This window comes from Nyctereutes procyonoides, unplaced genomic scaffold, assembly GCF_905146905.1.
Source record: "Nyctereutes procyonoides isolate TBG_1078 unplaced genomic scaffold, NYPRO_anot_genome, whole genome shotgun sequence".
Lineage (NCBI taxonomy): Eukaryota > Metazoa > Chordata > Mammalia > Carnivora > Canidae > Nyctereutes > Nyctereutes procyonoides.
Genome location: NW_026575128.1, coordinates 2,780,340 through 2,805,759, shown reverse-complemented (window position 1 = coordinate 2,805,759; position 25,420 = coordinate 2,780,340). Strand labels below are relative to the sequence as shown.

The 25,420-nt window shown below is 40.3% G+C and overlaps 3 protein-coding genes across 4 annotated transcripts in view; all 3 read left to right on the top strand.

The window, feature by feature from the left end:
- RLF (RLF zinc finger) overlaps positions 1-10,470 on the top strand; it is a 92,487-nt gene extending 82,017 nt beyond the window's left edge. For both annotated transcript variants that reach the window (XM_055342016.1, XM_055342017.1), the window contains 2 exons: positions 492-633; positions 5,345-10,470. In XM_055342016.1, the coding sequence (XP_055197991.1) occupies positions 492-633; positions 5,345-9,991 (4,789 nt within the window). In that variant the 3' untranslated portion in view covers positions 9,992-10,470. The remainder of the gene's footprint in view (positions 1-491; positions 634-5,344) is intronic.
- Positions 10,471-16,315: 5,845 nt separating this feature from the next.
- Positions 16,316-18,936, top strand: TMCO2 (transmembrane and coiled-coil domains 2). Its single transcript, XM_055341470.1, has 2 exons — positions 16,316-16,561; positions 18,622-18,936. Exons 1-2 carry the CDS (start codon positions 16,316-16,318, stop codon positions 18,934-18,936), a joined length of 561 nt encoding a protein of 186 aa, XP_055197445.1.
- A 189-nt stretch (positions 18,937-19,125) lies between these two features.
- LOC129520464 (basic salivary proline-rich protein 4-like) lies at positions 19,126-25,410 on the top strand. The gene is made up of 2 exons (XM_055341469.1): positions 19,126-19,209; positions 24,889-25,410. Exons 1-2 carry the CDS (start codon positions 19,126-19,128, stop codon positions 25,408-25,410), a joined length of 606 nt encoding a protein of 201 aa, XP_055197444.1.
- The last annotated feature ends 10 nt before the right edge of the window (positions 25,411-25,420 follow it).

Sequence of the window (25,420 nt, the reverse complement as noted above, 5' to 3'; positions counted from 1 at the left end):
AGTATGCTGTTAGAATATTTATTAGTTGTGTACATTTTGCTAGCAGTGTAGGAATGTCAGATGATCCCTGCCTACTAGGATCAGGTTTAATTCAGTCAATATAATTACCAGTGTAAGGGGTAAAACCTTTTGGAACACGATGGGAGTGTTGAGTGTCTAACTCTTGGTCTCAGCTCAGGTCTTGATCTCAGGGTTGTGAATTCGGGTCCTTCATTAGATCCGAGCATTAAAAAAAAAAAGTCAGTATAAAGGAAGTAGTCTGTTGTTTTTAACTTTTCTCCACAAAGAAGAAAAGTGGTGGAATTTTCAGAGAGGATTCTTAACAATATTACCAGTTTGAAAGGACACAATAAGGAATATAGATAGCTTTTTTTTTCTCTAGTTTTTGCTTACTATTAAATACAATCAAACAAAACACCAAAATGGGGTGGGGAGGTGGATAGCAAATACCAGTTGCTTTAAATGTTTTACCTTAATCTCTCTTTTTATAGGGAATTGACTCTCTTTTGGAGTAAACTACAAAGAAGAATTGACCCTTCTTTAGACACTTTTTTGGAGCGCTGTCGTCAGTTTGGTGTCATAGCTAAAACACAGCAGCATTTATTTTGCCTGATTAGAGTTATACAAACTGAAGTGAGTAATTTTGCTTTTTTATGATAATTGTCCTGAAATGGAGGAATGAGTGGGGAGATAACTTCTCAGGCAACTCCTCTTAGATGAGGGAAAATGAGAAATAATGGGCTTTAATAAGATTATGGAACTGGACATATCTAGCAGTTTCTACGCATTGACCTTCTGGAATCCATAGCTTTTCTTAATGGAAAAAATAGTAATTTGAAGGGACAGGCCACTGGAGTAAAGAACAATTATGTTTCTGAGCTGTCACTTCAACTACTCTATATCTACTTTTACTAGAATAATTTTCTGTTTTTATATTTTCCTTAAGAATGGAATGATACATTTTCTAAGTGTTGAAAGAGTAGAACAGTTCCAGAATTAACTGTATATAAATTGTAAACCTCTGTGAAAACCAATTGGAAGCAAGTTAGATATTTTTAGGAAATAAATATTTGCTAAAATGAGAGGAAGCACCATATATAAAGCCTTGTGTTTTGAGTTCAGCCCTATATATATGCTAAGCCTACCAGCCTAGAGATTCAGGATGAATCTTAACTCTATTTTTGTGTTGTTTTTAGTATCTGCTCATGAGTGAGCTCTTAGTATATCCGTATCTATAATGGCAAATGGGTATGTTTTATGGGTTACTTTTTTGACAACATCCAAGAATTGTTTATACCAAAGTCAAGGCACAGTTGTATCTTTGATACATCCTGTCTCTTTTAATGTTGTAACCGTCTATATCCTATACTTTTTTTTGAAATATGTTAGTCTGGTCTTTTCTAGTGAAGACAGGAAGAAGCAAAACATTTTATTAAAAGTAAATTCAATAAATAAATAAATAAATGTGAATTCATGGTCAGATAACTTAGGTGATAATTATTTAGTCATCTAACTAAATAAGTTAAATATAATTTTATAAATATAAGTTATATTTAACTTATTTAGTTAAACCTTACTTCATTTTTTAAAAATTACTTTTTGCTATATGACATAATCATAGGAATGATACTGTATTTACAGGATACCTTTACACTTGAGGGGAGGAGATTATACAAAGGTGAGAGTAACTGGGGGGGGGGTCACTTTAGAATTCTACTTACCATGAGAAACCACAGAAAATGAGAAAGCTGCTAGAGGACTAGGGAAAATGGGTTTCTGACACAGACTAAGGAATTTCTGTCCATTTGCATAACCAGACCCATTTCTCTTTAAGCCTAGTCTAGGGTACTTTCTACTATAATCATTCATGATAATTGGCCTGAAGGGTAGAAAAGACTGGTGGGTGGAAGGGAAGTGAGGTAAAATTCCTTTCAAACTGAGAGACTCACTTCTAGGTTTTGTTTTTTTTTTTTTTTTAATTTTTTTTAATTTATTTATGATAGAGAGAGAGAGAGAGAGAAGCAGAGACATAGGCAGAGGGAGAAGCAGGCTCCATGCACCGGGAGCCCAACGTGGGATTCGATCCCGGGTCTCCAGGATCGCGCCCTGGGCCAAAGGCAGGCGCCAAACCGCTGCGCCACCCAGGGATCCCCTCACTTCTAGGTTTTTAAAGAGAGATGATCTAACCTATTTCAGTTAGGATCTAGTTCTGCTATGAATGGTAGATATCCTGCAATATTAGTGGTCTAAAGAAGATGGAAGTTTCTCCCTCTTTCATACAGATAAATAATCCAGGCAGACAGGCGAAGGTGGCTTATAGTGGCTCCACTTAATGGAAACCCAGGTACCTTTTGTCTGTCTACAGTCAATATATAGTTTCTCATATTCTAAAACCTAACTATTCCAATCCTAGGTATCATGTCTCCATTCCAGATAGCAAGGTGGCGGGGGCGAGGGGAGTGGAAAAACCACAGGAACCACACTATGATACACCTTTTCCTCACTCCCTCCAGCATATATACGCACAAACACACACACACAGAGACAGACAGACAGACACAGGGCCATCCATATCTAGCTGCAAGGGAGACGAGATATATTCATTATTTCAGGTTACTTTAGAACGGTTAGAAATCAGGTATTCTGTTCTTAGAGTAAAAGAGGGGAAAGGATATTGGGAGGCAACTAGTAAAAAGTGACATAGACCTTGGGATGGAACAGGTTAATGATGCTGAAAAGCTTGTGTGGGCTTTAGGCCTCTCATGGCAATAGTGGGGACATCTGGGTGGCCCACTGGTTGAGAGTCTGCCTGTGGCTCAGGGCGTGATCCTGGAGTTCTGGGATCAAGTTCCACATTGGGCTCCCTACATGGAGCCTGCTTCTCCCTCTGCCTGTGTCTCTGCCTCTCTCTGTGTGTCTCTCATGAATAAATAAATAAATAAAATCTTTAAAAAAAAAAAAGGCAACAATGATTATATAATGGAGAGGGCCTTATAACAGTACCTTTTATCTTCTGGGCTTCCATTTTATATAAATAGCTTAAGCCAGAGTAGATCATCATAGAAGTCACATAAAGTTATGTGACTTGTAAGGATCATAAACATGTTTTGCAGCAGAGTCAGGACTAGACCATGGGTATCTTGACAAATTGCATAATGTGATTATCATTTATAAATTAGAGCACAGAGAACTTGGAGGATCTGTTAAGTTTTAAAATAAGTCACAAGGGGATCCCTGGGTGGTGCAGCGGTTTGGCGCCTGCCTTTGGCCCAGGGCGCGATCCTGGAGACCCGGGATTGAATCCCACGTCAGACTCCCGGTGCATGGAGCCTGCTTCTCTCTCTGCCTGTGTCTCTTGCCTCTCTCTCTCTGTGACTATCATAAATAAATAAAAATTTAAAAAAAAATTTAAAATAAGTCACAAATAATTTGTTCTCAACAAATTATGATTACTTAAACTCCATTTTGGAAGACTGAGATAAACAGCAGAGAATGTCCATTCTTTCTTAAGTAGTCAAATCTGGTTAAAAGGGTAAAACTGATGAAATCACTAAGCACTTTTCAAAAAACAGACTGAAAATACCATTATACATTCTAAACAAGTATACCAAGAAGTTACTTGTTAAAAGATGGTGAATATATTAGAATTAGGATATGGAATATGGAAATAAATTTTGAAGACATTGATAGATAAAACTAAATTGATTTTAAACCAGGTAGCTGAAGGAACGAGAGTGGTGAGATACATTATATCCAGGGCACATGGGATATAGCCATGTCAGATAAGCTTTGGAATTTTTATTGGCTGTGTAAAGTGGTTAAGAACTCGGGTTATGTACAAAGATTGCTTTAAGTTTAAATCCTTGTTCCTCTGCTTATTAGCTGGTGACTTTGGGCAATTAACCTACTGAGCTGTGGTTTCTTCATCTATAAAATGAGGATAATGTATGAAAAGAGTATTTGGAGTAGTGCCTAGAATGTAGTAAGGGTTCTGTAAATTGATGGTAGTTGTTTCTTTGTGTTCCTAGAATTAGAATGGTGCCCAACACAGAAGAATTGCTTAACAAATTGATTACCAATGTGAACAACAGAATTTATCCTGTTATTTTACATGGTATTCTGTTGAATACTTATGATGTGCCAGCAACATAGTAATCACTTTATATTATCTTCATTTTCATAACAATACTAGGAGGAAAATCTAACATTACCACTACTGTTACCATTTTATAGATGAGGCAGCAACAACTTAGGATTTAAGAACTTGTCACTGTAGTGAAGCTGGTATTCAAAGGTAGTCAAAATCTGATTCAAAATTCTATGCTCTTGGGGACCTGGCTGGCTCAGTTTGTAGACCATGTGACTCTTGTCTCAGAGTCATGAATAGAGCCCCATGTTGGGCAGAGGTAAAACTTTTAAAAAACCTTTATGCTCTTAAGTACCGAATTTTAAGCCACTCTGCCATATAATCAATCCCACTTTACTTTGTTCATATTTTCACATTCCATTTCAGTCTCTCACATAAATCATTTTGTATGCACTAGCCTTTTATCACATAATGACCAGATCTTTTTCCTGATTTTTGACTAGTTTCCGAGAACCTCTTGCTATATAGAGTTTTAAAGACTCTGTTGTTTTTCCCATGGGAAGTACTTTCCCATAAAGTACTAATTATTTTATGAGAAAATAGGGCAGGGCACTTGGGTGGCTCAGTCAGTTAAGTATCAGACTCCTGATTTCAGCTCAGGTTATGATTTCAGGGTTGTGAGATCCAGCTTTGGTTCAGGCTTGCTTGAGATTCTCTCCTTCTGCCCCTCCCACCTCTAAAAAAAGGGGTTGGGGGCAATGTGGCATCATTTATTTTAGCCTTAAGATTTTGAAAACACCCAGCTTCTCATGACCCATGTGTTTCTTCAATTGAATTCAATCCTAGACTCACTTTTATACAGGTGTTTCCTCTTATATCCATTTATTTAAGCCCTGTCCTTCTAACCAGCTTAAGACAATTCTTTTTTGAATCAACTTTAGTGATCTTCTTTATCCTGAATCCCTTTGAATTCATATACCTTTATTGCTTATATACATTTGGCATATAAGCAAATTCTTTGAGGGTTAGAGATTGCTTTAATATGTAGTGCCTTATAAAGTTGGACACTCTATAAATGTTCATTGTTATTCATGGTTGTAACATCTAAGCAGGATCTAAATGTCAGTTGCAGGAGGAGAGAGTAAACATAAATTTAAGAACTCTAAAAGTTCTGAGACGTATATATCTTACCAATGAAAGTTATGTAATATTTAATATGAAAAAGAATAATGACTTTCCCCCCTATTTTTCTTATAGGCTCAAGATGCTGGTCTTGGGGTGTCAATTTTACTATGTGTCAGAGCTCTTCAACTCAGATCAAGCGAAGATGAAGAAATGAAGGCATCAGTTTGTAAAACAATTGCTTGTCTTTTACCAGAAGATTTAGAGGTCAGACGAGCCTGTCAGCTTACAGAATTCTTAATTGAACCCAGTTTGGATGGATTTAATATGTTGGAAGAACTGTATTTGCAGCCAGATCAAAAATTTGATGAAGAAAATGCACCAGTTCCAAATTCTCTCCGATGTGAGCTCTTACTAGCTTTAAAGGCCCACTGGCCTTTTGATCCTGAATTTTGGGACTGGAAAACTTTAAAACGACACTGTCACCAACTGCTAGGACAAGAAGCCTCCGATTCTGATGATGATCTAAGTGGCTATGAAATGTCTATTAATGACACAGATGTTTTAGAATCATTTCTCAGTGATTATGAAGAAGGTAAAGAAGATAAACAATACAGAAGAAGAGACTTAACAGATCAGCATAAAGAGAAAAGAGACAAAAAACCTATTGGTTCTTCTGAAAGATACCAGAGGTGGCTTCAGTATAAATTTTTCTGTTTGTTATGTAAGCGGGAATGTATAGAGGCCAGGATTCTTCATCATTCTAAGATGCATATGGAAGATGGAATTTACACCTGTCCAGTTTGTATTAAAAAATTCAAGAGAAAAGAAATATTTGTTCCTCATGTGATGGAACATGTTAAAATGCCACCAAGCAGAAGGGACCGCTCTAGAAAGAAATTACTGTTGAAAGGCTCTCAAAAGGGAATTTGTCCCAAGAGCCCCTCTGCAACCCTGGAGCAAAACCAGTCCTTGGATGAACAAGCCAAAGGAGAGTCTCATGAATATGTCACATTCAGCAAACTAGAAGATTGCCACCTGCAAGACAGAGATCTGTACCCATGTCCTGGCACAGACTGTTCCCGTGTATTTAAACAATTTAAATACTTAAGTGTGCATCTTAAAGCTGAACACCAAAATAATGATGAAAATGCCAAGCACTACTTGGATATGAAAAACAGAAGAGAGAAGTGTACTTATTGTCGACGACATTTCATGTCTGCTTTTCACCTGCGGGAGCATGAACAAGTGCATTGTGGTCCTCAACCTTATATGTGTGTATCTATAGATTGCTATGCAAGGTTTGGATCAGTGAATGAACTACTTAACCATAAACAAAAACATGATGATCTGCGTTATAAATGTGAATTAAATGGCTGTAATATTGTTTTCAGTGACTTGGGACAGCTTTACCACCATGAAGCACAACACTTTAGGGATGCATCTTACACATGCAACTTTGTTGGCTGTAAAAAGTTCTATTATTCCAAAATTGAATACCAGGATCACCTCTCAATGCATAATGTTGAAAGTTCAAATGGAGATGTGAAAAAATCAGTGAAACTTGAGGAGGCTACACCAGGTGAAAAGCAAGATTGTATCAATCAGCCCCATCTACTTGACCAAACTGATAAATCACATTTACCTGAGGATCTTCTTTTCTGTGCAGGATCAGCTAATTCTCAAATAGAAACTGCAGAAAATCTGAAAGAAAACAGTGACAGTAATTCTAGTGATCAGTTAAGTCATAGCTCTTCAGCTTCCTTGAATGAAGAGTTAATTGATACGCTGGATCACTCCGAAACCATGCAGGATATATTATTATCTCATGAGAAGGTCTTTGTGCCCTCCAGTTTAAAAGAAAAATGTTCCAGTGTGGCAGTTTGTTTTGATGGGACTAAGTTTACCTGTGGTTTTGATGGCTGTGGTTCCACATACAAAAATGCAAGAGGGATGCAAAAGCATTTACGGAAGGTTCACCCATACCATTTCAAACCCAAAAAGATAAAGACAAAAGATCTCTTTCCCTGTTTGGGTAATGAACATAATCAAACAACTGAAAAGTTTGATGCAGAACCTAAACCCACCTCAGATACAAACAGTGACTCCCCCGATGAAGGTCTAGATCACAATATTCATACTAAATGCAAACGAGAATATCAAGGTTATTCCACAGAAGCTTCCATTTGTGCTTCTAAAAGGCCGTGTACAGAGGATACCATGTTGGAACTTTTGTTACGCTTGAAACATTTAAGCTTGAAAAACTCAATGACACATGGATCTTTCTCAGGGTCGTTGCAGGGGTACCCATCCAGTGGTGCTAAGTCTCTTCAATCAGTTTCACCTATATCAGACCTTAATTTTCAGAATCAAGATGAGAATATGCCAAGTCAGTACCTTGCACAGTTGGCAGCTAAGCCTTTTTTCTGTGAGCTTCAAGGATGCAAATATGAATTTGTGACCAGAGAGGCTTTGTTAATGCATTATCTTAAAAAACATAATTATTCAAAAGAAAAAGTCCTTCAGTTAACCATGTTTCAACATCGGTATTCCCCATTCCAGTGTCATATTTGCCAAAGGTCGTTTACAAGAAAAACACATCTTAGGATTCATTATAAAAATAAACATCAGATTGGCAGTGACAGAGTAACTCACAAACTGTTAGATAATGAAAAATGTGAGCATGAAGGCCCGTGCTCAGTAGACAGATTGAAAGGTGATTGCCCTACAGAACTTGGCCGTGATCCCAGCAGTAACTCTGAGAAGCCACACTGTCACTCTAAAAAGGATGAATGCAGTTCAGAAACAGATTTGGAGTCATCCTGCGAAGAAACAGAAAGTAAAACATCTGATATTTCATCACCAATAGGTAGCCATAGAGAAGAAGGAGAAGGAAGAGAGGGACGAGGTAGCAGGAGAACTGTTGCTAAAGGAAATCTCTGCTATATTTTGAATAAATACCACAAACCATTCCATTGTATCCATAAAACTTGCAACTCCTCATTCACCAATCTAAAAGGCTTGATTCGTCATTACAGAACTGTACATCAGTACAACAAAGAACAATTATGTTTAGAGAAAGACAAAGCAAGAACCAAAAGGGAACTTGTCAAATGTAAAAAGATATTTGCTTGCAAATATAAGGAATGTAACAAACGCTTCCTGTGTTCCAAAGCTCTTGCTAAGCACTGTAGTGACTCTCATAACCTAGACCATATTGAAGAGCCTAAAGTGCTTTCTGAAGCTGAATCTGCAGCAAGGTTTTCCTGTAACCAGCCTCAGTGCCCTGCTGTTTTTTATACATTCAGCAAGTTGAAGCACCACTTGATGGAACAGCATAATATTGAAGGAGAAATACATTCAGATTATGAAATTCATTGCGATCTTAATGGCTGTGGCCAGATTTTCACCCATCGCAGTAATTATTCTCAACATGTATATTACCGACATAAAGACTATTACGATGATCTGTTTAGAAGCCAGAAAGTGGCAAATGAAAGGCTACTAAGGAGTGAAAAGGTGTGTCCTACAGCGCTCACTCAGGGGCATGAACATCAGACTACCAGGAGATCATTTAATGCTAAAGCTAAAAAATGTAGTTTAATCAAAGAAAAGAAGGCTCCGATTAGTTTTAAAACAAGAGCTGAAGCCCTCCATATGTGTGTGGAGCAGTCTGAGCACACACAGTATCCCTGCATGGTTCAAGGATGCTTATCTGTGGTGAAGTTGGAGAGCAGCATAGTGAGGCATTATAAACGCACCCATCAGATGAGTAGTGCCTATTTAGAGCAACAGATGGAAAATCTTGTCGTCTGTGTTAAGTATGGTACCAAAATTAAGGAAGAACCCCCTTCTGAAGCAGACCCCTATATAAAGAAAGAAGAAAATAGCTGTGAATCAGAGCGCACGAAGCACAGCCATTCCCCAGGTGACAGTAGCGTCCCTGCCCAGAGCACTGATTCCCTTCATCCAGGCGAAAGGGAGGGAGGTCAGAAAGGATGTACAGAAAGCAAACCAGTGTTTGATGCAGATACTCTGCTCTACAGAGGAACTTTGAAATGTAACCATAGTTCGGAAACCACTTCTTTGGAACAATGTAATATAGTTCAGCCTCCTCCTTGTAAAATAGAAAATTCCATACCTAATCCTAGTGGGACTGAAAGTGGGACTTACTTCACAAGTTTCCAGCTGCCTTTACCAAGGATCAAAGACTCAGAAACTGGGCAGCAAAGTTCAGGGCAAGAAAACACTGTAAAAAATTCAACCCATGTCCCAAAAGAGAATTTTAGGAAGCATCCACAGCCTAGGTCATTTGATTTGAAGACTTACAAACCTATGGGATTTGAATCTTCATTTCTGAAATTTATTCAGGAAAGTGAAGAAAAAGAAGACGATTTTGATGATTGGGAGCCTTCGGAGCACTTAACATTAAGTAGTTCTTCACAACCCAGTAATGACTTAACAGGGAGTGTTATGGCAAATAATATGGTGAATGACAATGACCCTGAAGTTGACATACCTCATTCTTCCAATGACTCTGCAATTCATGAGAACCTGACTGCAATCCCACCTTTGATAGTAGCTGAGACAGCAGCAGTTCCTTCCTTGGAGAACCTGAGGGTTGTATTGGACAAAGCATTAACAGACTGTGGAGAGCTTGCCTTAAAACAGCTTCATTATCTACGGCCAGTGGTTGTCCTTGAAAGATCTAAGTTTTCCACACCAATTTTAGACTTGTTTCCAACAAAAAAGACCGATGAGCTTTGTGTAGGAAGTTCCTAAATAGCAATTTTGTTTTAGAAACAGACTGGCTCCAACACTGCAACATGGGGACAATTGCCAACTTGAACAAAGGCTGAGAACCAGCCACACTGTTGTTTAGGGTAGAATAGGCTGTGTATTTACATGAATGTATAATATCTATGTCAGCAGTATTGGCTGAGTCCATTAGCTCTCCAGTTGGTTTATTGATTGGGTTTGTTTTTTTTTTGTTTGTTTGTTTATTAAAAAAATGGAACTGTACTCTTGTTTGGTGCTAATTAATACATCAAAATATATTGGGGCTTCCTTTTTCAAATTAAGTGTGCATGATTGTATATGGAACAAATACTAAGATCCCAGGGTGGGAGGGCTAGGGAAAGGGATATGGAGTTCTTACTTGACTTGAATGTGCACCTGAGGGTGCTTTGTGTAATATATTGTACACTACAGCATCTTATATTTTTTGAGTTGAGTTTCAATAAATTACAATTTTTCACCCATTTCTTGTTTACTCATAATGAGTTTTCATACCATACATAAACTGCACTTAATATTTTCTGGAATGTGCACTTGTATTTGCCCCAATAGTTTTTCTTGTTAACCAAACCATTTCGATACAGCTTCTTTCTGAATGACAATATATTGTCTTAAAATTTTTGTGCAAAGAAAAATCTAAAATTGAATAATTAGTCCAAAGAGTCAAGATAGCTCCCAAAAAAGGATGTCCAGGAGTTGCCTGGGTAGAAGGAGAAAATACCAAGCAGAACATGAAGGGCATAGATGTGTGTAGTCATGTTTCCAGGGAACTACAAGTAATTTGGTAGGCTGCAATGAAAGAGAAGCACTGAGGTGGATGAGATTATTGTAGAGATAGGTGGCAGGAACCCAACCATGAATGCTAAGAAGGAGTTTGGACTTGAAGCCACAGGCAGCTGAGACCCTTTGAAGGATTTGAACAAAATAACATGATGAAGTTCATTGTAATAATGTTAAGTCAGTAACAATTTGTAGGTCACTTTAGTATGATTTGAGACACCTGGGGGATTCATTCTTAAGACTCCTTATATTAGAGACTTTTTGGCCCAGAACAAGAAAAAGTTGCTAATTGTCTTAAGACTGAACTACATCCATTCATCCACTCCTGACTTATACCCTCTGAAAGGATATAGTTAGTCCATTTGTAGGGGAGCCAAACCCTAAATTTCAGAACCCTATTGAAAGTTTGCTTCAAGTACAAGCCTAAATGATTTATCCTAAATCACTTTCTATTCCAGTTGGAGATCTTGTTTCATTTTGTGGACTTAACTAACGACCATGTTTTATGTCAAACCCAGCATGTGAAGTTACATGACAATATAGAAGGTCAGAGTTTTGTAGCTTTTAGTACTATCGTTTTTATTTGATGTGTCTTTAGCATTTATCCCCAATGCTGGTACAAACCTGGAAGCAATGACTTTGTTTTCAAAGCCCTTTTATTTTTTATTTATTTTTATTTTTACTTTTAAAGATTTTATTTATTTGAGAGAGAGTGGGTGGAGGAACAGAGGGAAAGAAACAGGCAGACCACACACTGAGCATAGAGCCCCACAAAGGGTTCTATCCTATGACCCTGAGATCACAACCTGAACTGAAACCCAAGAGTTGGACGCTTAACTCCGTGAGCCACCCAGGTGCCCCTCAGAGTCTTTTTAAATTCAAGATCTGCCCTGTAACTGACAGGTAGAAGTTGAGAGTGCCACTTTCATTCTATCCTTTTACCCAGAATTCACTTGTTTCAGTGTTTCCCCTTGTTCATGAACATGTGTGAAAGAGAGGGTGGGGAATGATGGAGAAGAAACCTTTTATTAATCCCAAATCTATCCTCTATTTGTCCTGGGTTGCCTACTTCTGACCTGCATTGCCAAGAACATAGTCATTGGAAGATGGAATTAGTCATTAACCAAATATTCAAGTGTACACATATTTAGAGGCAGTTTCAGATGCTTAGGGAGATAAAAATCCCAAAATAAATTTGTCAAGGCATCTGCCAGTGTGGAGCCTTCATGTGAGGGCTAGGGTAGCTTAAACATTGTTAATCATAGTGTGGCAGTGGACCTGCAGCATGGGCATCACCTTGGAGCTTGTTAGAAATGTAGAATGTCAGGCCAGGCCCCACTCCAGAACTTCTGGCCCAAAATCTACATTTTAGTAAGATCTCTAGATGATTCATAGGCACAGAAAAATTCCTGAAGCAATGGCCTAGAACATAGTGGAAAGTACTGTGAGAATTCAGGATAGCTACACTTTCTTAAAAGCACTTTACATAAAATTATCTTGTTGAATTTTCATAACTTCAGGAAGTAGGTACTTTTCCCTTCATTTGACATACAGACTTAAGGATGGAGTGTTTTCCCTAGCTGTTAGAAGCTGGGGATAGGTGGAGCCTCGTTTCCAGTTTCTTCTGACTGGAAGGATATCAGGGAGGGGAACTTCATGTGAAGAAAGTACATCAAAAAGTTGCAAGTGGTGTTTAAATTAGTGCCAAAAAAAACATAGTTCTGTAATGAAACAGTATATTGTTTGTGGGAGTGAATAATGGGATATAAAGTTTGAAGTGTAAGTATAAGCCAGGTCATGCAGATCCAATTCTAATTCTACATCTATTGACGTTTTCTCATTTGAGGAAAGAGGAAAACTGGCTCATACTGTTTCTGTGAGTCTGTTTCTCTTTCTGAGAGGAATTTATAAAAGAAAGGTTTCTCAGTCCCTTCTCCCCACCTCTCACCCTCACGATAGACTGTGATGCCTCTCACTTTATCCTGCTGACTCAGGGGCAAAGCCTTCTGTTATGTAGAGCTGAGACTGGAAAGGGGGACCCGCTCTAATCTGACTTGCTTGGTCTACACCTGCAGGAATAGATTCTGTGATAGACTGCATTTGGAAGTCGGAACCACTTTGAGAACAGGAACCAGGATAGTCAGACTTAACCTGTCAACCTGTATTTGACAGGTTTCACCTGTATTCCAGGCGCCTGAAGGCACAGGAAAGCTACAGCCAAATATTCACGAAGCAACACTATCTGCCAACTCCTGGGTGTAGAACTTCACAGTTTCCTGCATCGTGGAGATGAGAGTCTAGTAAAGAAGATACACAATAAACAAAACAATACAAATGAAGTGCTACATGAGAGCTGTGGCTGTGACAGGACCCCCAAAAAAGGCCAGGAAAAGCTGCTTTGAGGAAGGGACGTTTGAAGTGAAACCCAAAGAACCAGTAGGAATTAGCCAAAGAGTATAATCGTATTGTGTGGAAAGGCTTTGTGGTGTGTTCATGACATTGATGAGTCTGGTATAGCTGGTGCTGAGAGTAAAAATGGGAAAAGGAAATGAGAGAAGGCTGGATAGGTAAACAGCAACCAGGTATTTTAGGGCTATGTAACCAGCTTCTAGATTTTTGATTTTGTTTGAAAGGCAATGAAGAACGTATAAGGCATAAAGTAAGCATTGCATGAGTCCGAAGTTCCATCCTAATAGGGTCCGATGTGGAAGATTACTGGGTGGACTGGCTGGATAGATGGATTGATGACTATCTAAAGGTAGGCTGAGATGCCTTGCATATTGATAATTCTTCGTTGTTGGACGTTTTCCGGTGTCTAAGAAGGGAGTCAAACTATAAATGGGGTTTTTTTTTTGGACTAGATTCTTTTAAGTCACCTTACACTATTGAGATTTACAATACTGTGTATTTTGTCATAAATGTTACTACAAATAATAGTTGCACTTACCTTTATGGGTAGCTTGGTTTTTTTTTTTTTTTTAAGATTTGTATTTATTCATGAGAGACAGAGAGAGGCAGAGACATAGGCAGAGGGAGAAGCAGGCTCCCTGCAGGGAGCCCAATGTGTGACTCAGTCCTAGGACCTTGGGATCACGACCTGAGCCAAAGGCAGATGCTCAATCACTGAGCCACCCAGGCACCCTAGCTTCTTCTTTTATACAAATTATCAAATTCCCATTACAGGCCTACAAGGTAAGGAATTACTCCCACTTCACAAATGAAGATAGACATTAGGGCTCAGGTTTAGTAATTTGCTCAAGGGAACAAGGTCAGTGAATGGGAGAGCCAAAACTTTTAACCCAGATTCATTGTACTCCCAAAAGCCTACCCTCTTAACAGCTACCCTATAAAGATTCTGTCCAAACAAGTACACAAATACGGTAATAGGCACTTGATGAATGAACAGTTTAGACCATAAGGATATTTAGGATTCTTTCCGGGGATTTTGCATTCACCTAATATTTTGTTTAATGCCTGTTATGTGCCAAGCCCTAAGGATACAGTAGTCAATAAAAGGGGCATGGTCCCTGTCTTCCTTAAGTTTACAACAGTCACGGAAACGCCTGGGTGGCTCAGTGGTTGATCCTCTGCCTTCGGCTCAGGGCGTGATCCTGGGCCTGGGGATCGAGCCCACTTCAGGCTCCTGCATGGAGCCTGCTTCTCCCTCTGCCTGTGTCTCTGTCTCTCATGAATAAGTAAATTTTAAAAATTTTTAAAGTTTACAACAGGGAAGACCAATGTTAAACCATAAATTGCACAAATAACTATAATTATGTCAAGTGCTTTGAAAGTAAGGGGTAAGGTGCCGTTTAACAGGGGGCTCTAATGTAGTAAGGAGAGTCTCAAGTAATGATTTAGTTGTCACAGCCCTATCTTTCTCCAAAAAGTTTCTGGTTACCATTCTTTAATGGTCTCTGACCTATCTCTAATCTAATAGCCAAATCCAAAGTCTTATCTGAGTCACTTTTATTCCTTGCTAGAAAGAATTCTCAGTGTTGTCAGCCAGTAGCCGACTGTGGATTTAACATCAATAGCAGTCACTCGTAAATCGGTAGGTCATTTCACCCTGACATAAGTACTACATTTCCTTTTTCTTTTTTTTAAGATTTATTTATTTATTCATGAGAGACAGAGAGAGAGAGACAGAGAGAGAGAGAGAGAGAGGCAGAGACACAGGCAGAGGGAGAAGCAGGCTCCATGCAGGGAGTCCGATGTGGGACTCGATCCCAGGGCCTGGGACCATGCCCTGAGCCCAAGGCAGACGCTCAACTGCTGAGCCACCCAGGCGTCCCAGTACTACATTTCCAACAGCACTCGAGACTCCATTTTCTGGATGTGTCTCTGATACCTGAAGCTACCTGCCATACCTCCCCTTCCTGCAAGAACAAAACAATTATTCCTCCTATTACAAACCTCCCTATTACTGTTCTTTCAACCTGAATGAACAAATTGAAATACAATCAGACAGTACTTTTCTAAAAATTGTCATAACCAACCCTTTCGCCCCTTCTTTTTTGTGCCTCTCCCCTCCTATTGGTGCAAACCCTCTTTTGGATTCTTGCTGTCTTCACAATTGACCTCACTGTTTAGAATATACGTGTGTGAACTCTTCTCATAAGGTTTTTGCATACAGATGGTACATATTTTCATACCTCCACGCTGAATGTAGATAGGTACTAGTCAGCAAATAATTGATTTGATAACATGTCATATAAGTTACTGCACAATACGCTACAGTTTACAAAGTGTTTAGAAAATTATACCATCTATTTCTAATATAAACTTTGTAAAGGATGTGGAATCCCCATCTGTAAACAGATGAGCAAAATGAGGCTCAAATATGTTTAAATAGTCTTCCCAAAGATCACGATTTCTACATAATAGTGACATGTGAAAAAAACGAATGCTGCAAAATAATCCAGTAATAATCTCCTTCCACATTTACCAAGTAAACTATTCACTCTTTAGGAAAGCTTTCTTTAAATCCTCTCAAGTCTCCACTTAACCTCAGTTTTCTCATTTGCCATGTAAAAATAATTGCTGTCCCTTCCATGTGTCATTGGAAATGTTCTGTATCTACACTCTCCAAGCCATATTGGCTAACTTAAATGTAATTACAATTAAATAGAATGTAAAATTCAATGTCTTGGCCACACTATTCACATTCCAAGTGACGACTGGCTACTATATTGGACAGAGCAGATATAGCATATTCCCATTATTGCAGAAAGTTCTATTTGGACAGTGCTGTGCTACAGCTAAAACTTGCCAAAAATCGAAGAAAGCAATATTACTGAACTGAAAATCTAGGCAAGTGTCTGATTGAGTGAGAAATCAGACACTGATTTGAGTGGGAAGCACTGGGTGAGTGGGAAGCAAGCTGACCTTTAGACCTTTAGAACAGTGACATCACAATGCACAGTTCACAGTGGCTCCAGAACACCTGGCTCCCAGGCCACTCTCCCTAACGCATATCTAGGTTCCTGAAGCCTCTGTACATGTAGTTCCTGGAGCTGCTGTCTTATTAAAATGTCAACATATTTTTCTTCATCTTCATCTGTCTGGGACAACGTCGTAGATTACCTTTCTCTGAGCTCAATATGGAATTGGCTACAAGCAACTCTTCTGGGAGAGACTAGTCCACCTCAGCAAACAAATTTGGGTCTACTAGATAATCTTGGTCCAACTGTGCAAGTTATCCTGGGGATTTCCTTTTTGCTTTTGTTGGGAATAGGAGTGTATGTCATGTGGAAACGAAGTGTTCAGTCAATTCAGGTTATACTCTTTTGTTACAGAGGAATTTAAATAATTCTAAATTGAAATTTGGTTAGTCCTCTCCTGTATTCCTGCTACCCAGTTTTAAGACCCTGCAGATGAGCAAAGATGAACCCTAGTCTCTGAAATCAGTTGAAACTAGATTAACCTTAAAAACTTTTGCCAGTTAGGTTTTTAGCATAAAATGCTCTTTCTCACAGCGGTCTTTGGCTTGTTTTAGAATAAAATAGATCAAACAAGTTCATAAACTGAGAAGGCAGCCTAACCCCAAGTTTATTTGATCACATATTCATCTTTCATTTCCTGCTATGTGCCAGACACAGTGAGGGGATACCTTTTAAAAGTATATGCATTGCAAATATAATTGGGATCTTGGGTTTGGCCTTTCTGTCCCTACTATGACATTGTTCTGTAACTGATGCCAACGCATATATATTCATTTAGGCATCACAATATTCTCATTATTTACTTGTTTTAACAAATATCAGGCTCAATAAATATACAGGGGTTCTTTTGGGGGAATAGAAGTATAATTGGCTGGGATTGTAAGAAACATAGGGTTTTTCATCTAATTACCAATGATTATAACTTCATAGTTTAATCACCAAAAAATAGTTCTATTTACAATATAGTCAAAATGCTTTTAGAATCCCAACAGTTCCATGAAATGGATAGAGGTTATTTTCATATGACAAACAAGGAAACTGAGGTGCATTGAGGTTCAGTGGAAATCTAAGGGGGTAGGATTCTAAAAGGTCATTCTTAAGGTTTACTTGGTAAATGCTGAGAGAAGTTATAACCAGATCATTTTGTAGCTTTCACTTTTTTCATATATCACTACTGTCAAGGAATCATGGTCACATGCATTCTCTTAACTTTTCAAAACCCTGCATGGTAGTCATGGCAGGGATTATCATGTCCATCTTGTGGGCAAGGTAACTTGGTTATCACTGAGTCAAGTTGACATAGATTGTAAAAACTTGCAAATCTGAGATTCGAACCCAATTTTTAGAATTCCAAAATCAAATCTTCTCCAAAGTCTCATTTAATATAATCCAACTAACCTAAATCCCCAACAGGGATATGTGGGCATACATGCATTTCAATTAGCTAGTAGAAGAATATAAAAAGAAAAAACCCAAACTATTATCTATAATTCTGGGTTCTGCTCTTGTTTGGTTAATGTTCAGCTCAATTAGATAAATTTGCAGACCTCCAGACACCTCAGCCAAGAAAGAGGTAGTATAACAAGTTAATAGCATGGGCTCTGGAATTGGACTGCTGGGGCTCAAACCTTGGTCCCATCACTTGCTGTGTGAGCTGAGAGCAACCAGCCTCCAAAACCCCACTTTCCTTATCTGTAAGATGGGTTTGCCCATCTGTAAGATGGGTTTGCCAACAGCATCTCCCTTAGGGTGGTCATGAGGGTAAAGGAAATATTGTGTGTATAAAGCTCAGCACACAATGAATACTTAATAAACAGTGCCAATGATCATAATAAGGAAGAAAGATGATTGGTTTCTAATTTTTATCCTGACAGGAATCTGTCCTACATCATTAAAAAAAAATTTTTTTCCCCATGACCAGAAAATCTAGTTTTTCAGACCACTGTGTCCTGAGGGAACTTACATGAAAGTCAGTATTCCTGGATTTCAGTCTTGGCTCTATCATTTCCAAGTATATGACCTTGGACAATGTCAGGATCCAAACTGGAAGTTATTTAAATGCTACCTAGTTCTGAGGTTTTTCTACATGAATAGTTCATTCATAGGGAAAACAGCCTCCTAGCACAGACCCTTGCATGTGGCAAATTTTTAGCAAATGGTATCTATTATTATCATCTTTATTAATTAAACACAAATAATAATCCCTGACCTGCCTATCACTCTGTTTTGTGATGAAGATCAAAAGACAAAATAGATGTGAAGATGTTTTGTTAAACAGAAGCTTTGGCATAGTAATAAGGGATTATTGTTACTATTAGGTTTTTGTTTTGTTTTGAATCTGAGGCAGTCACATGAATAAACTAGTAACGTTCAACTTCTGTTGTTTTATTTTAGAAAATATTGTTGTTTATAATCACACTCTACAAACTTTACAAGAAGGGCTCAGATTTTTTTCAGGCTTTGCTGGTCAGCCCAGATGGGAATCTTCTCCCAATTCAAGACAATAATCTCTTCCTGTCCTTGGGTCTGCAAGAGAGAATTTTGAAAAAACTTCAGACGGTGGAAAACAAAGTGAAGGACCTGGAGGGGATGATCATTTCCCACAAACCTGCCTCAAAGAGGGAGTGCTCCTCTGAGCCCTACTGCAGCTGCTCTGACTGCCAGAGTCCCTTACCCACATCAGGGTTTACTTCCACATCTGAAATGTGATGGACTCCAATCTTTTCCAGAAAAGCACTGTTTTCCCCTCATGTGTGTGATGCTGTAACAATAAAGATAGAAAACTATATTGAAATGACCCTGTAAGGACTGGCCCTCTCTTTGGTAGGGCCCAGCTTCTACTTATGTATGTGGTAGGGTTATGTGGGGTGTAGTAGTGTCAAAAATGTTTCCGAGATAATGATGCCACTTGGTAGGCTGGAGACCCTAAACAGCCATATAGAAAAGGAGAGCCCAACTGGAATCCATGGGAAAGAAGGGAAAGTGGGTCAGTGATACGGCCTTGAGCTCCATGCTGAACAGGTTGGATTAGATATAATAAAAACAGCAAGAAAGTGCTGGGGTTTTTTAATAAAGATTTTATTTATTCATGAGAGACACACAGAGAGAGAAGCAGGCTCCATGCAGGGAGCCCCATGCGGGACTTGATCCCAGGACCCCGGGATCACGCCCTGAGCCAAAGGCAGACACTCAGCCACTGAGCCACCCAGACATCCCAGAAAGTGCTGTGGACTGTCCTGTAGAGGTGGGCTGGCTCTTGTGCTGGTCTTCAATCTAAAGGTAAATATGTAGCCCATGAGTTTGTCTGCATTAATTACTCAGAGATGGACAAGGATACTTAATTTTATCCAACTTTTACTGATACTCCAGGCTAAAGCATTATGACAATCCTTGGGAATCTGTCCTGAGTGCTTTAGGAGCAGCCAGTTCGGCTGGTTGGGCAGGTAATTTTAGAACAAGGAGTAATATAAAATACAGTGGGATCCCATCATCTTGAACTTAGCTGAATTCTCCTATGTGAATCCCAGGTGGGCAGGGAGGGAAGGAGGTACCCACCTGTCATTTCACTTGATGAGTGTGTGCTCTGATGGGAAGCGGGAGGACACATGGTAGCAGATGATCCCCTCAGTGGATGGGTCTCAGATCCCACAAGCCTAGTGTGTGCATTCTTGCCACAATAAAGGTGATTAAACAGTCATTGAAATACTTCGTAACCATCTGACACCCAAATGAAACTCTGCAAAGAAGCAGTGATTGCCATGCTGGAGCAAAAACTGGCTGTGTTATTCAACAGGAAGAAAAAATAATCTCCCTAGTGGCATCTTCCTAAGGGATCAACGAGGGCAATTTTGATCATAATTTTTTTTCCAGTGCACTGGCATTAAAATGCAACCTCTGTGTAGTGTAGTGTCCTCAGCGTAAAAACAGGTCAGTGAATACAAGGAAGGGCCAGGAAAGGCTTTCCCGAGGAAGTGACACAGAGTAGTCCCATAAGGGGTTACATAGGCAGACAATGAATTGGAAGGTATTCATGCCTGTGGAATTAGTATGGAGCCAAATAAAAGAGGGTGGCTTGGCTGGAAAACAAGGACAATTTCAGGGTGGCTGGAGCACTGGCTATTTCCTATGCTACAATGAAGAATTTTGGCTTCAGGGTAAAACACACTAATCTCATCTTCAGATCAGCTTTAATTCATGATGTGCATTATCTGACAGTGTAGGTGAGAAGTTTGTTAACTATGCTGCTGAAGGAGTGCCATGCAATCTTTTATAATCAATGTCTCAGAGCACCTGGCTCATGGGACTCTTGATTTTGGGGACATGAGTTTGAGTCCCACACTGGGTACAGAGGTTACTTTTTTTTTTTTTAAGATTTTATTTATTTATTCATGAGAGACGCACAGAGAGAGGCAGAGACACAGGCAGAGGGAGAAGCAGGCTCCCTGCGGGGAACCCGACGTGGGACTCGATCCCAGGATCCCGGGGTCACACCCTGAGCCAAAGGCAGACACTCAACCATTGAGCCACCCAGGCGTCCCTCATTGTAGGTTTTTAGATAGGGGAGTAACAGAGATAAGGTAATCTGGGAGACAGAATAGAATGAGATAGATGTTAAAGATAAAACAGCTGGTTACTTCTATGAGGATGCACAGTGTGGTAGAAACTGAGGGAGTCACCTTGTTTCTGGCTCTCAGCTCCCCAGGAAGGGTGTGTAATTTACACCACAGTCACATTCCCAGTGTGGAGAGTAAGCCATTCTTGAGACCAGAGCACTTATGTCCAGGGCATCAGTTAAGAAAACCGATGTGTAGCAAGCAGAGATTCAAGGCAAAATGGAAAAAGGGCTTGAGAGCTACTTTACCATTCAGGTTAGATGGGGTAGATGAACTACACTACCCCAGTGTCCACCACTTTAGAGATGAGAATCCTTATCTTCCAAATACAATTTCTCTCCTTTGGCAAAACCCTAACAATAGCCTCCTTTGAGGCTCTCATTTAGGTCTTCACACACATGAGCCCCTCTATTTATAAACACTAGCTTTCTGTACAGGGGAAAAAATAATTAACTTTCCAGATTTTGCTTCTGCCTCTGCTGATCCCACCCTAGTCTTAGCCCCCATCATTTCTTACCTTGATTCTCAAAATGGCATCCTAACTGGACTCCCTGCCCCCATCTGTGTCCCCATTCAATTTATTCTCCCCACAGTTAGCAAAGAGATGTTACTTCTCTGCTCAAAATTTCCAAGGACTTCTTATTTCACTCTGAGTAAAAAAGTTATTAACTAAAGGACTGTGTATGATGACATGATCTGTCTTCCTTCTTTCTTACACTCTTCATCCCACACCTTCTTATTCCTCAAATGTGCTAACCATAGACTGGCCTTAGGGCCTTTACATTTGCCATTCACTTCCTCACACTTTCCCCAGATACCCATGTAGCTTCTTCTCTTACTTTCTTTGAGTTTATGCTCAAACGTCAATCTGAGAGGTCTTCCTTGACTATTTTAAACTTTTAAAAAAGGTTTTATTTATTCATTTATTTGAGAGAGAGAGAGAGAGTGCAAGAGAGCAAGAGCGGAGGGAAAGGCAGAAGGAAAGAGAATCCCAAGCCAACTCGTCGCTAAGCCTGGAGCCCAATACAGGGCTCCATACACGACCCTGAGACCACAACCCAAGCTGAAATCAAGAGTTGGATGCCCAGCAGACTGAGCCATCCAGGTGCCCCTTCCTTGACTATATAAGGAAGGTGCCCCTCATGCCAACATGCTGTATCCCCCCTCTCCCTGCTTTTTCTGACAGCACCTATCTTCCTATTATCTATCTTCCCCTCCCTTTACCTCTGCCTACTAAGAATGTAAGCTTTAGGGGAGAAAGAGGTTTTGTCTAATTCGCTGCTATATCCCAGGCACTTAGCCTGGCACTTAGCAGATATTCCATCTTCACCGAATGGATGAGTGAATTCCAGTCTTCACTCTTAGAAACCCTTTATCAGCTTCCTGTTCCCCTATGTCTTCAGACACATGGTGACAGATCAACACTACGATGTGGTTCTCCCAAGTATGGGGAGTTAGTAGCTAGTCTTCATAGGGCACTTGTTTAGAGCCAGATACGTAACTAAAAACTACACGAATTTTGTGTAGTTTGTTCCTCACCATAGGAGGTGGTAAGTACTATTATTCTCAGTTTGCTGATGAGAAACTGATGCAGAGAGATTAGGTAATTTGCTAATATGTGGTGCAACCGTGACTGGCACTCAACCAGCTTAATCTAAATCTGTGCTCTTAGCCACAAAGTTTGGTTGGCAGGAGTTTCTCTGAGGCTTTTGGACAAACTGCAGCAGGATGGAGCTGAATGAATCCAGACAGATGAAGACAAAAAAACCAAAGAGGGTATGGCAATGACAGCCCAAGGGAGAAAGCATTTTGAAAAAGTGTTTATCCCCTCATATTTTAAAGTTGATACCTAAAAGTCTTCATCATAGGGGCATCTGAGAGTAGCTGAGTCTGTTAAGCCTCCAACTCTCCATTTCAGCTCAGGGCAGGACCTCAGGGTTGTGAGATAGTGCCCTGCTGGGTGTGAACCTGCTTGGGATTCTCTCTCTCTCCCTCTCCCTCTTCTCCGCCCCCCTCCAACTCCTGCACACTCTTGTATGTATGGGCGCTCTTTCTGTAAAAATAAAAAGTTTTCATCATAAATTTAAGTAGTTGCAATCAATGTAAACTCTGACAAGCTGTAAATAAGGACAATGTAAGATAAAACTATTAAATCACTTTTTATAACATATCGAACAGATTCTACATAACAATGACCGACCATCATCATCCATTTAAAATTACACAAGTGAAAAAAAATAAAATAAAATTACACAAATGAGCTCTTTAACATTCACCGAATGAATTTCGGTGAACAATATTCGGTGAATTGAATATTTTATCATCCCTAAATTATATTTGTGTTCTACTCCCCCATAAAATGGTATCCAAAGGTAATAATTTTTATGTTTCAAAAACCTTTTGTTGATCACTTACTCGAGATAAAATATAGGTTAAGGGAATTAAATTTTTTTCCCTGTAATTGTATAGCTCTATGTATTAGAATTCTTCCAAGTTGAGTAATCATTACAATTATCTTTAATATACAGCCACTCAAAATGGCATGATTATAAATTTTGATGATACATAAATATAAAAGGTAAAATTCTACTGGAAATGCATCTCTCAGTGAGATGGATGGGGTTTCCCCACTAATTAATGCATGTATCTAAATGACTATTTCTTGCAGCTACATTAACAGGGTTCAGTTTCAATTCTCTCTTTTCATAGATACAGTGCCAAGAAATACTACTCACATAGATAGATGGGTATGCTGGTAATTTTGTTTAGAAATGTCAATCAATTTTTTGGTTTCCTTCTGAGTGATATGCCAAAAGTCAAATAGTGCTCCTTCCTCAGCTGACATTTCAATTAGGTCTATTACTAATTCTACTGAAGGCAAAAAAACCAAAAAACAAAATGGAAACAATCTGTCTAGCAAAAGAATTTGTTATCCTGTCATTTGAGTCCTTCACTTTTCTCAAGTGATTTTTAAAATTATACTGATTACTTTCTCTTAGAGGCATTTAGGAAGAGTTGGGGACTTGGAGACATTAATTTCAACACATCTTTAGCATTACAATATTACTGTAATTTAAATATATTTTAGTTGCAGCTGCATATTTAGCTCAATTTATTGTAAATAATAATTATGCAAATTAGCAAAGCCAGTCTCTCTGACAAACCAATTAACCAAATTAGACTTTTCTGTGGTGAGAAAAGAAATTTCCCTTTTCAAGTCAAGTGAACGCCTTAACAGCCATTCCAAGGTGACTCCATTTCACTTCTCCATTCCAAGATACACAGGGCACTGAGCTTTGACAGGAGTTTGTCCTTGGAGAAAGGAAGGCCCTTTCAGCTCAGGTGTTTTTACTTTTTTAAAGATTTTATTTAATTATTCATGAGAGACACAGAGGCAGAGACACAGGCAGAGGGAGAAGCAGGCTCCCTGCGGGGAGCCCAGTGGGGGGACTCGATCCCCGGTCTCCAGGATCATGTCCTGGGCCTAACGCAGATGCTCAACCGCTGAGCCACCTGGGCTGCCCAGGTGTTTGTATGTATATATGTATCAATGTATTATTTATTCATAAATATTTTTCTTATTTATTCATGAGACACACACAGAGAGAGAGGCAGAGACACAGGCAGAGGGAGAAGCAGGTTCCATGCAGGGAGCCCGACGTGGGACTCGATCCTGAGTCTCCAGGATCAGGCCCTGGGCCTAAGGATGCTCAACCGCAGAGCCACCTGGGCTGCCCAGATGTGTGTATATATATGTATGTATAAAGATTTTATTTATTTATTCATGACAGACACACAGAGAGAGGCAGAGGGAGAAGCAGGCTGCATGCAGGAAGCCCGACGTGGGGCTCAATCCCGTGACCCCGGGGTCACACCCTGGGCCGAAGACAGACGCTCAGCTGCTGAGCCAGGTGTTCTTAATCTATGCTTTCCTTGCTTTGCTCTAGAACAGACTGTGGGGCAAAAATCTCACATCTGCCTTCACACGGGGTGGAAGAGGCAAAGCCTTTTTTTTTTTTTTTTAAGATTCTATGGATTTATTTGGCAGAGTGCACAGGCAGGGGGAGAAGCAGGGTCCCCGCAGGGCGGAGAGCCCGAGCTGGGGCTCGACCCCAGGCTCTGGGGGCAGGGCAGAGCCGCAGGAGACTCCGGCAGGCCTGCGCTCAGAGCACCCGCACCGGCACGTGCCGCGCCCTCTCCCCGGGCCCGCCCTCCGGGCCCCGGGCCGTTCCCAGGAGCCGAGCCCCTCCCCCCGCGGGCTGCGGCCGCGGCGCAGCCTGGGCACCCGTCGCACCCCGACGGAGGGAGGAAGCCCTCGGGGCTCCGCCGCGCTGCCGCAGCCGGGACGAAGACTGGAACCCTCGGCGGGAGCCCGGCACCCCGGCGGGAAGCGGAAGGACCGCGGGCGCCGCGCAGCCCAGCGAGAGCCGAGCGGGCGCCGCCGGAAGCCGGAACTCGGCGGAAGCCGCCCGCGCGCCTCCGACCGGAAGTGGGGAAGGCGCGATCGTCCTTTTCCGGCAGCAAGGAGGCGGCCCCGGGGGCGTCGCCTTGGGGAAGACTGTTGGTGTAGCACTGCGGGC